Raw genomic sequence first — 12645 nt, forward strand, 5'->3', positions numbered from 1 at the left:
TTTCCATCTTTGCTGATGTTACTGTTTCTTGGTTGTCTTTGGAAATTAGTCTTTTGCAGTATCCGGATACTGTTGCAAAAGGGTCTCTGTGGAGCTCTGACAAAGGATGTTCTTTATTTCTGTTAGTGCAGGCTCCCCAAATATTTTAATTATTGCGCATTCCCAATCATGTGAAAGTTTTACATTTCCAACACCGGTTGCTTATTGCTGGGTGTTTTTTGCTCGTGCTAGTTGGGTCAAGTTCCAGCGAATCATGATCTTATAGAAATTTCCCTTGAGATTCATGCAGAACTGTTAATTTGTAAAAGGAATGGTTTCATTTCAGCCAAATGTACCCCACAGATAAGAAAAAAGATTGGCCCCTGTGGTTGTGGAGGCATAATGCACAGCTTATGTTGCAGTATGGTATGTTGCAATTTGAGAAAGGTAAAACATGTTTTTCTGGAACAAGTCTATTTGATCTTGTCCCCTTCACAGCATTGCTGACCATGGTCCATTTTAATTGAACCTGAGTATATGTCTGTAACTGTCTTTCTTTGCAGACAGGACCCAACAAAAAGTGGTGACCCTTTGTCAAAGAGAGTTCCCACTTGCCCATGTGCATGGCTTGGTTACTGGGGTCATGTGGCCAGAGCAGCACAGTATCTCAAGATCTGTCTGCTATTTTACTCACTCTCACACACCCAGTTTTTTGTTAGACTCAAAAGCGCTACAGGGAAGGGAGTGCCTCCATTGCTTCACATACAAGATCCTACATGCAGCACATCTCATCTTGTAGGTTTACATATCACAACTCAGTTACATTGACTTACAACCACATGCATCTCTACTCTTTATTTTATTTCTGAAAATACTTCTGTACTGCTTTTCATGTGGTTTACCGAAGCAGCATACAGGTTGATCAACAATGTTAGGTTAAAACAAAACAGAATATACCAAATAAGTTGCACAAGCGCAATAAATAGAGCCAGCAATTCCCAATCCACAAATTCCTAGGTGAACAAAAGTGTTTTTAATTGCCATCAGAAATATGTTACCGAGGTGCCTGTCTGGTCCCTCTGGGGAGACTGTTCTATAATGTAGGCACTGCTGCAGAGAGAGCCCTTTTCCTGCTTGATGCCTGGTCAAGTAGAGCAGGCTGAGGCACTTCCAGGAGGAGTTCCTCTGAAGATATGAGTGGCTTGGCAGGTTCAGGTGGGATAATGCATTGCCTTAGATAATGGGGTCTTAAGTTATTTTGAGCTTTATAAGTCAATACCAGAACTGTAAACTTGGTTCACAAGCAAATTGGCAACCAGTGCAAACTGCCAATCAGAAAAGGGTAAAGGTAAAAAAGGTAAAGGACCCCTGGACTATGGGGTGCAGCGCTCATCTCACTTTAGGCCAAGGGAGCCAGTGTTTGTCCACAGACAGCTCTCTGGGTCATTTGACCAGCATGACTAAACCGCTTCCGGCGCAATGGGGCACCGTGATGAGTGCCAGAGCACATGGAAACACGTTTTATCTTCCCACTGCAGTGGTACCTATTTATCTACTTGCACCGGTGTGCTTTTGAACTATGTTGGCAGAAGCTAGCAGAGCAATGGGACAGAGCAATAGGAGCTCACCTCGTCATGCGGATTCGAACCAAGGGTATACTGTACTAACAGCCTTCTTGGCCCCAGTATTTGGCCCCAGTTGCAGCTTTTGATCAAAGCCTAGGAGCTGCTGCCCCTTATAGAGCAGATTACAGTAGTCCAATACAGTGGTACCTGTTACGATATTGAAGCAATGCAGCCGCGAGCTACTGCTAGCTTGAAAGCAAAACATAATGGGAATGTTGGGACTGTTCCGTGGGAAACAGAGGGACAGTCAATTCACAGTGCAGAGGGCACCGGAATTAGCTCAGAGTGTAATATGAGCTGTACACGAAGTACAGGAGGAGTTTGTCTCTCGGCTGTTGGAGTTTGAAGAGAGCAGTCATGATTTTTGTAACGCTGCAAAGACAGAAATAAAGCCACGTAAATACGTTTCTGTCTATCTCTTTCCCCTGCCCGGGGGGGGGGGGCAGGAAAGGGGGGGGGTGTTCTTCTCACGCCGAGAAGGATCGCCTATCGCGACCTAGCCTGTATCCTGCCAGGGAATGCAGACAGGGAGGTCAACAGGAGATCAAGCCGGGTGCCTGGAGAGTGGCCAGTTTCTCCTGATAAAGGCTTGATTCCCAACAGCCTTCTTGGCCCCAGTATTTGGCCCCAGTTGCAGCTTTTGATCAAAGCCTAGGAGCTGCTGCCCCCTATAGAGCAGATTACAGTAGTCCAATACAGTGGTACCTCGGGTTAAGTACTTAATTCGTTCCGGAGGTCCATTCTTAATCTGAAACTGTTCTTAACCAGACGTGCCACTTTAACTAATGCTGCTGCTGCTGCTGCCACACCGCCGGAGCACGATTTCTGTTCTCATCCTGAAGCAAAGTTCTTAACCCGAGGTACTATTTCTGGGTTAGCGGAGTCTGTAACCTGAAGTGTATGGAACCTAAAGCATATGTAACCTGAGGTACCATTGTATCTGTCCCAAAGGTGTATATTTTTAGGACCCATCTTATTTATATGGGTGCAAGTTGTTTTTAATGGCTTTTAATGTTGAGACCTGCCCTGGACCTTGGGTGAAGGGCGGGTGATAGACAGACAGACAGACAGATTTTCAACGGCACTTTTTGTGTGCTCATGAGTTGCATAAAACCAGTATACCTGCACATCTGAAACATTTATAGGAAGTGATTTTTTCTCAGATATCATTAAGAATATAAAAATGTACATCTAAACAACAATTAAAGCTGGGATAGCATCATCAAAGGCGCAGGAGGACCTGAGTTGAACAGATAACTTGGTATTAGATGATGGCATATTTTCAGCACAAGGAAAGTGTGCAGTAAGAACTGGTCCCTCATACACAGCACTTTATTGCCTTTATAACCCAACCAGTTAGAAACTCGGGTGTATATAAACTAGGCGCCAAACAGCACCTTGAATCTAGGTTGTGGTTGCCCCAACAGAATATCTGTTCACCAGGTGGTTGGATTAAATGACCCTTGTGATCCCTTCCAATGCTACAATTCCATCATTCTATGGTCTCTACTGCTTGACTGTAGCTTGCTCTTACAACAATGTACTTGTCCCAGTATGCAAGAAGGAGAAACACACACAGTGGAAATGGAAATGGAAATGGTATTAACTATGGAGTAAGGCAGAGGTTTTTAAACTGTGGTCGCTAACCTGGCACCCAGAAAACTCCATGTATTTGCAATTGGACCCACACCGGTAGCAAAAAGGACCTGGCTAATTTTGAACACAGAACCCAACTTTTCTCCAAGGTACTTAAGGTCCTGCATGGCAATCCCATGTTGGGTTAAGCTGACGGAAATAAGGCCATCCATTGAGCTGGGAAATAGGGTTGTCTTGAAAATGTCCATATTGGCTACCACAGATTTTGCATTTATTTAAACTGCTGTGGTTTAAATGTAATGTGTGAAAACATTTTAAACATTTTAAAGCTGCACTATTCCCCACTGAATACAGTGGGATTTACTTCCGAGCAAACATGCATAACATTGGGCTACCAATCTCTTAAACTGTAGCAGCACTGCTGATTTTGCTTTTGCATTCTAAATGCGTTTTTCTCACTCAGGCATTTGTCATAATGAATGTTCTCTTACTGCATTAAGTACAGTATTAAGTACAGCTGTGTACTTGGGAAGACAGCAGTGATTATGATTATTCTTTTTTTTGTTCAGAAATGGAGGCAAAGAACCTACCTGAGCCATGTCTTGAAGTTTTATAATGGATTATGGAACTGTGTGCTGATGAGCCAGCAAGTGGAATGCCTGAGTGACTGAAGAAAATGGGTGCTAATGCTTCGAACTACCCTCATTCGTGTTCCCCAAGGGTAGGGGGAAATTCTCAGGCACAACAGACATTCATAGGTAAGTTTCTCCTGTCTTTAAGTTTTAATTTCCAGGGCATAGGTTTTCTTGTGATATCAGAAAGAAAGAAAGAAAGAAAGAAAGAAAGAAAGAAAGAAAGAGACTTGTCAAGTTATATAGATCTAAGATACTAGGATACTGTGAACTTTGTGGGTTCACACAATTTCCATTTATTACATTTATGAGTCATTCTGTAACAATGTTCTCTGAGCAATGAGCAAATAAAAGGACTTAACAAAATCATAAATAGACTCAAGTAAACACTAAAAGCCAACAACCAGGGCAGCACAATGTAACTCTAAGCATATCCACTGACATAAAAGCAAAATAACAGTCTTATAAGGTTAAAACATGCATCCAACCAGCAGAGATTAAAATTCTTTTCGGCACTAAATTAAGGTTATTCAACCATCAAACATCAAAACCTCATCAAGGCTGTGCAAAGTATTACACAGATTTTTTTTTAATGTAGGGCTAGGGAGAGCATCCTATAATGGGGGGGCACAGTAGTTAAGATGCTCTGCTTGTGCAGCCAATCTCTAAATAGGATTAAGAGGCATTTGACAAAGGGCATTCATTGATTATGTTAGGCATATATACATGCAGGTTTAATAAGTAAAAAACAGCACTTTGATTTGGCCCCAGAACTCAATCTGGAAGCAACCAAGGTGAAAAAGAACTGGTCTAATATGTTCATAATTGGTAACTACCATGGCAAAATGTGTTTTATCTGTTTTGGATGTACTTTGTAATTATAACATTTGGAATACTTACCTTGAATTAAATGCATTGTAGTACTTATTCAAACTCCCTGGATGACAAAATCAAAAAGTGTCCATACAAGGTGACAATGGTCTCAATGTCAAGAGAGCATGCCTAGCCTCGCCTAGACTCCCTCACTAGCTCCTCCCCTCAGGTGCAGCAGGAAGGAGTATGGAATTTTTCACATCTCTTTTAAACTAGCCACACTTGTGATGTCTGAAGCCTGACAAACCCATTGGCCTTCTTAAGTATGGTTAGCTGAAACACGCCAGCTTCAAGACATGGGTTATGCAGCTATCTTGTTCCAACTAACCATAGTTAAGACCAAGCACAGTTTAGAATGTGGCCGAAATGCTAAACTGTGGCTAATTGAAATCAGAAGTAAAAATTCTCAGTCTCCTTAAGGCTATGCCAAAGGAGAAGATGGGATGCATGAGACAAAGGCTTATGCATGTAACAATAATCTAGTGCTTATTGTTATGTCAAAATTGGGTCCGTGTTGTTGTTTCTTACCTTGTTCCTTGTTTCTTCTGTGACTCTAGTTTTCATCTTGCCCTTCTACCAGTTTCAACAGTGTGTTAATGGTGCTGCCTTGACCTGATTTTCAGTTTCTCCCACAAGCAACCTTCTGCCCCACATCCAAATATTTTGCTGTGAGTCTCCTGTCTAGGGGCAGTAAATTCCCCTTGCACATGTGTCATCACTTGGATGGCATTGGATACAACCACAGATTTTTGATCCTAGAGATATATCATTCTATTGTTGTAAGTTCCACATGCATGTTACATCTAGGCTCATAAGCAAGCAGCAGGGTGGGCTGGCGCAATCCCAAGTCCCACTGTAAGTAAAGTATATGTGCATTAGTAATAGGAGTGAACAAGGGTCACTTTAGCTTTATTGGGCAATCAGCTACCCCTTAAAATACAATTTGCTCAGCTGTGTGTGTAAGTTGTGGCATGTGGAAGTTGTTCTAAAGTTCAAAGTGTTTTGCAAGTCAGTTTCTCATGGATAAATTTTTTCTCTTGGCTGCCACAAAATAAAAGGCCAGATCAGATAAGAAGAACGCACTTAACAAAAATGAGTTCCACCCCCCGACATTGTGGGGCTGGAAACTGGTAGGAGACTGCAGATTTCAGAATTAAAAACTAGGCTTCCTGCAAGTTTGGTGTTTGAACTCCATGATTTTGTCAGGTTTTGCCTCTGGCACAAACTTGGAATAAGCACACTATTAAAATAACGTCTCATTGTTAGCCCATCAGACTTAATAGCAAGATTGTTCTTGCTCAAGGTAAATCTTGGGTATTAATTAACCCTAAGTCCTTTGGAGGCTTCCCTTGAAGCCTCAATTACTACTTGAATATTTCCAACTTGCAGCAAGCCTGGTTTTTGTTCACTTTTCTCTGGAGCATTTTTTGAAAGTCATGTTAGATCTTTTTTGTTTGAACTGCCTTTTAGGATCCATGGTAAAATGGCCCCAGGTGTGTGTAACAGGGACAAGGCAGGGTTGGGCTTCTTTTTCAAGCTTTCCTTTAGAAAGCTACAACCAACTTGTGGAATTGAACAGGGAAGAGTCTGAATGCAAATCCATATTAAGAGGGTACTGAAAGTAATTATAATGAACTTGCAGAGTATCTTTAAAATGGATTTCAGGACAGTCCCAAAAGTATTGTTCTATGGAAATGTAAGAATTGTTGTTGAGTTGCTTTCTTGGCCCTTAATTAAAATGGAACAAGCATATCTATGTAGGATTTTATACGTAAGCAAAGCAGATTTGTTTCATGCCTTCTGTGAAACAATGAAACTGTTGCAACATAACGTAATGTTGCCGAGATTCAGCACACCCTCCATCATAAAGCTTGCAGATTAGTGTAACCTAACAGTCTAATCCTCTTTGTCACACAGCTGACCTATCCTCCTGGACCTCCCAGGTGGAAATGTTGATTTGTTATATGTTAATTTGTTACCTGGCAGGACATCCTCTAAACATGTTCTGTCCTGGACTCACCCATTTAAATGGTAATAGCTGCTGCAGGACAAACTTCATGGAGACTTGATTGCATATGATGTCATCCCTGACTTGCCTAGTCTTGATTGGCGTTTCACATAACCTCCCCCTAGCAATAATTATTGGTTCATTTTGTAGAGGTGGAGCAACAATTTTGTCACGTCAGCTACAGTTTGTTTCAAACAGAGTGTATCATGATGGAGGGTGCTTTCTTTTTTGATCCCATGAGCCAGGCACCTTTTGGTTTGCTCCATATTTGAAATAGTTTAGAAAAATTAACGTTTTGGAACTTACAAGCTTATATCTCCTGCTCAGTAGTATTATCCAATCCACCAGAGGAAGGATTTTGCCTAAGTGAGTTTTTTTTTATGTTGTTCCTATGTACTTCAATCTAATATAATCTATTTATTTTAAAGAGTTCTTACTGACTAGTTATCAGTATTAGATTTCACCTATGTTGTTAACACAGTCATCTTAAGACTGCTTGATTATGCACTTGGCTTCATGCCCAGATCAGCAAGAGAGCTCAGAAACTTGGTTAGATGAGACAGGGCCAGAGACCTTGCTTCTCATGCCTTCTGTTTTTGTTTTGTGGCCTATCCAAGACACCGTAAGGTGGTGGCAGCTAAGAAAAGTAGTGTTTGCTAGTGGATTAAAACTCTGTGTTATATTTGGGCCAAGTATATGATACTTACGCAAAAGCACAAGAGAGAGAAAAGCATTATAAAAGTTGAATGAAACCTTTGCATGAGGAACCTTTGCATGGCATCAATTTAATCAGATATAGATATCGTTACGTAAACACGCATCAGCGCTGTGGGTTAAACCACAGAGCCTAGGACTTGCCGATCAGAAGGTCAGCGGTTCGAATACCCATGACGGGGTGAGCTCCCGTTGCTCGGTCCCTGCTCCTGCCAACCTAGCAGTTCGAAAGCATGTCAAAGTGTAAGTAGATAAATAAGTACCGCTCCGGCAGGAAGGTAAACGGCGTTTCCGTGCGCTGCTCTGGTTCGCCAGAAGTGGCTTAGTCATGCTGGCCACATGACCCGGAAGCTGTACGTCGGCTCCCTCGGCCAATAAAGCGAGATGAGTGCCGCAATCCCAGAGTCAGTCACAACTGGGCCTAATGGTCAGGGTTCCTTTACCTTTACCTTTACAAACAGTTTAAGAAAGAAGTACTTTCTATGTCTGTCATGGGACTACAAACATTTCACATTGTTAGGTGCTACCTCCCTCGGCCAGTAAAGCAAGATGAGCGCCGCGACTCCTGAGTTGTCCGCAACTGGACTTAACGGTCAGGAGTCCCTTTACCTTTACCATAACATTCTTACCCAGAAGATTATGTGCATAGAAGAAGGTTCTGAATTGGTCTGCAAGCTGATATTTTGACCTGACGCGGAGTCCAATTTGTCCCACAAAGTCATTTTCCTCAAACCACCTGCCCATCAGCTTACATCACCCGTGTCCTCATTTAAGCAAGAGGGCAGGCGAGAAGACAAAGGAGCCTGTACATGGCTTCTTTCTCTTCTCCCCACCAATGCTCTCTTAAAGGAGAAGCATGGAACTTCTACAAAGACCACTTCTGCCAAGTGTCTTAAGGCTCCTGTGTGAGTCTTCGCAGGCTCATGTGGAAGTGTGGGGATTGTCTTAAAGGCCTTTGCAAACTTGCCTTTTGAAGCAGTCTCCCTCCTTTTAAGCATTGCTTGGGTGATGTTAAAAGGGGGGGGGCACTGCTTCAAAGAGTGGTTTTGCAAAGGGCTTTCCAACAGCCCCACCCACACTTCTTTTTCAGGCTCCAGAGGCTCACATGGGACTGCAGGAGCTGTCTTCAATCCCTTTGCAGTCAACAGAACAGCTTTGCAGCAGTTGTAGGTTCCCACGAGCCAGGCAACCAGGGTGCATGGAAATCCCATGCAAGGGATATTGAGAGGTGGGCAGTGGTGCCCACCTGGCAGTTATGTACCACTATAATGGCATGTGATTGCCCGCTTGCCTGTCAAATTTGCCCTGCAAGGCCAATCCCAGTAATGATATGTCCTGTGGAGCCACTTATCTCTGTGATAAATGATGCAAGCAGGATGCAGTTATCTTTAAAATAAAATAAAAAGTATCCTTTGTAAGATATCTCACTGTACTGGCTTTCCAGAAGACCGTATATGACTAGCAAACATGGATAGTCCTCAGAAACAGGATAATGAACAGACATAAAATAGATAAAAATAGTGAAACCACAGGAAAGCAAGTGAAATTTTTCCACTTAGTCACATATTCCAGATAAATGATTATAGTTTCAGGCCAGTTCTCCTTTTCGTAGCTGATGCCTTGTTGTCTAAGGCATTGGTCTTTAACCGATAGGTTGGTACCCCTCTGACAGGACAACATTGAAAGAGGGGAGGGGGATCTGATGAGAGTGAAATGGGAACATTCAGTGTTTTAAAAAGTGTCTCTGTACTGCAGGTTAGGGCTAAGTGTTGGTCGTAGGTCTGACAAGTTGATGACTGCCAATGTAAATTTTTTCCTGTGCGTGTTACTGCTTTTGAGTCCATGGTTGTAGACTTGGTTGGTCCACTTTTTTTGCTCTACTTTGTGCTTTTATAGAAGGTTTTTGTTTTTATTACTGTGTTTTGGCAATTTTTTATTGTAAGTCACTTAATACTATAGATCACTTAGTATAATTGTATAACTGCTGGCATTATTATTATTATTACTAATACTATTTGCAGTTGTTGTTTATTTCATTTCTGTACCACTTTATATAACATAAATTCATAGCAACATAATTAACAGGAAACTAAAATATTGTCTTAAAGATTTCAGACTAAAGCATTACAAAGGAGGTCAGCTACAGAATGCACATTTAATGCAGCAAAGTTAACAAAAAATTAACATTTCAAAAGAAAACATTACTTAAGGAAGTTAAATGTAAAATGCACCTTTTAAAAGAGCACAACTAGCAGGAGAATAAAATATTATCTTAAGCATAGAACATGCTTGTTGCACACATTTAACTACCATGTGTTCCAGGGTTTTCCGTATTAGATCCACACACAGTTCTCCTTTCTGTTTCAGGAACATCCTCCTATTCTCATCAAGGCTATGGCTGTGAATCCAAACTGTATAGCCTTGACCATGGCCATGAGAAACCTCAAGACAAGAAAAAGAAAAGCTCTGGGCTTGCCACCCTCAAAAAGAAGTTTATTAAGCGCCGAAAGTCTAGCCGGTCTGCCGATCATGCCAAGCAGATGCGTGAGCTACTCTCAGGCTGGGATGTTAGAGATGTCAATGCGTTAGTGGAAGAGTATGAAGGAACATTAGCCTTAAAAGAGCTTTCTCTACAAGCTAGTTTGGCAAGACCAGAAGCCAGAACGTTGCAGAAAGACATGGCTGAATTGTATGAGTTCAAATACTGTACGGATGTAGATCTAATATTTCAAGAGACTTGCTTCCCTGTGCATCGTGCAATTTTGGCTGCAAGGTGCCCGTTTTTTAAGACCCTACTTTCTTCTTCACCGGAGTACGGTGCAGAGATTATAATGGATATCAACACAGCTGGTATAGACCTGCCCATGTTTTCTGCATTGTTACACTACTTGTACACAGGAGAATTTGGAATGGAGGACTCGAGATTTCAAAACGTTGACATCCTTATGCAGCTCAGTGAAGAATTTGGAACACCAAATTCTTTAGATGTTGATATGCGAGGGCTGTTGGACTACATGTGTTACTATGATGTGGTTCTCAGCTTTTCATCTGACTCTGAACTGGTTGAAGCTTATGGTGGAAGTCAGAGCTGCTTAGATGAGGAGCTCAGAGCGCACAAAGCTATAATTTCATCACGGTCCCCGTTTTTTCGACATCTACTACAGCGGAGAATACGGACCGGTGAAGAAATCACAGATCGAACGCTAAGGACTCCAACAAGGATTATACTGGATGAATCTATCATACCAAAAAAATACGTGAGAGTGATTTTAAACTGTATGTACACAGATTTGGTGGACCTCTCCATTTTGCACAGCAGTCCCTCAGTGGGGAGTTTAAGCGAAGTTCAAGCTCTTGTAGCAGGAAAGCCAAACATGACAAGGGCTGAAGAAGCTATGGAACTTTACCACATTGCTCTCTTCCTGGAGTTCAATATGCTTGCGCAAGGTATGTAGTAATTTTATACCTTTCAGAACCTGTTGCCCTACTTGAACCTGAATGCAAATTTTAAGTTCGTCTCTTGTTGAGAGAGTTTTCTTGGCTGTAGTTTCTGCATATTGAAGACTGTGCTTATAGCCATCTCACGCTAGCTAGGCAAAAATGTCTTAAGGTTAGACTTCTGTGAGTGAAGCTGTCAAAATTGGAATTATCAACTGATTAAAAGAATCTTAATTAAAGCTTGTATAATTAATTAACTAAGTTCATTCTTACTTGGAAGCAATTTGCTCTGTCTTTAATGGGATTTGCTCCCAGATAAATGTACATAGGAGAGCAGCCTTAATATGTATAAAGTTGAAGATAAACAATACTTCTATCAAAAAAGGATAATTTATTTGCATTTAGATCATGCATGCATGTGTCGCAGCAGGCACCAACTTAAGAGCAATTTGTATATGTGTTTAAGAGAGAGGGGTACTGTCTCTTACAAGATGGCACCAGGTTTTTAAAGTAATTTCACAAATATGTTTTAATGGTGCCTGCTTCCTGACTGGAGCTCTTCAACTGATAAAAAGGCTAATCAACTAAACAATTCCTAATGTGTACACGACAGCCTCCAAAGGAAGATGAGAAGCTACCTTGTACCAAATCAGCCTATTGGTCCATTTAACTCTATATTTTCTGCACTAACTGGCATCAGCTCTGCAGGGTTTCAGGGAAGAGTTTTCCCAGCTCTATCTAGAGCAGGGGTCAGCAACCTAAGGCCCATGGGCCCCAAGCAGCCCCAAGGGGTCATTTAACTGGCCCACGAGCCACCCCTGAACCAAGCCACTTACTCGGGGAGTCTCCGCGCGCTGCGCTATACCAGCGCACCGTGGGGACTCGCTTCCGCTGCGCCAGAAATCGCATTTGCGCAAGTGCAAACGCTGGAGGTTGCGAGCGTGCGCACTCACATGCACACTCAATCCAGCCCATGGAGGGATCTCTGCTGCAGTGAACCGGCCCAGGCGAGGAAAACCTTGCCAACCCCTGATCTAGAGACACCAGGGATTAAACATGGGAAGTTCTGCATGCTTAGCATGTGATTTAGCAGCTCTTTGGAGACACGCTACCTCCAAAACAAACCCTAAATATGTGTGCTTGGGAGTAAGCTGCACTGAACACAGTGGATTTGCTTCCAAGTAAATGTGCATTGGATTGCACTCTAAAAAAAACCCTACTTGTGCAAGGGCTTGCACATACCATGCTCTGTCAGTGTGGAAACAGCACTTCCTTTGATGGTTTTTGACGTGTTCTTTCTAAATTACTTTATTTCGAACAAGAAATAGGAGTCTGGAAACTCTTCTCCCCCCCTCTTTTTACATGGGCCCAAGAAGTGGTGTTGGGTAAGATCAGGACTGACTTGTTTTTATTTTAAAAACATGAGCCCTTCTCAGAAATCCTTGCATGTTTTTGAATATTATCTACCAACTTGTCTGGAGATTCTCAGGAATGTAGGTTCAGTGTCAGTTATGATTCCCTTTCAAATTATCCAAATTATTAGAACATCAGAAACTTATTAGAACATCAGAAAACTTTTTAAGCTTGTGAGGGATTTCCCTGTTGAAAGTATACTGTTTAAAGAAATTTTATAGGCCAGTGGGGAAAAAATGAAGGTAATATTTGCTTTACAGCACTTGTGAATTGCAGTGTTAATTGCTGTTCCAGGGTTCTTGGGCTTAATCATGCTACAACAGGTTCCCCATCAGGTTGGACAATGTTTTCAGAAGTGGATCTGCTG

At 42.0% G+C, this 12645-nt stretch overlaps 2 protein-coding genes across 5 annotated transcripts in view; one reads left to right on the forward strand and one right to left on the reverse strand.

Moving 5' to 3' along the window:
• The window catches only part of LOC310706715 (endogenous retrovirus group 3 member 1 Env polyprotein-like), an 874531-nt gene that overhangs the window by 429099 nt on the left and 432787 nt on the right, over positions 1-12645 (reverse strand). The window lies entirely within an intron of this gene.
• BTBD7 (BTB domain containing 7) overlaps positions 1-12645 on the forward strand; it is a 74249-nt gene that overhangs the window by 23636 nt on the left and 37968 nt on the right. For all 4 annotated transcript variants that reach the window (XR_014525573.1, XM_083501306.1, XM_083501307.1 and 1 more), the window contains 2 exons: positions 3770-3958; positions 9795-10874. Coding sequence is in view for 3 of the 4 variants with exons in the window: in XM_083501306.1 (XP_083357432.1) it covers positions 3877-3958; positions 9795-10874 (1162 nt within the window). In the remaining variant the exon portion in view is untranslated. The remainder of the gene's footprint in view (positions 1-3769; positions 3959-9794; positions 10875-12645) is intronic.

This window comes from Podarcis liolepis (genome assembly GCF_965112155.1).
Source record: "Podarcis liolepis genome assembly, chromosome: 1".
Classification (NCBI taxonomy): Eukaryota; Metazoa; Chordata; class Lepidosauria; order Squamata; family Lacertidae; genus Podarcis; species Podarcis liolepis.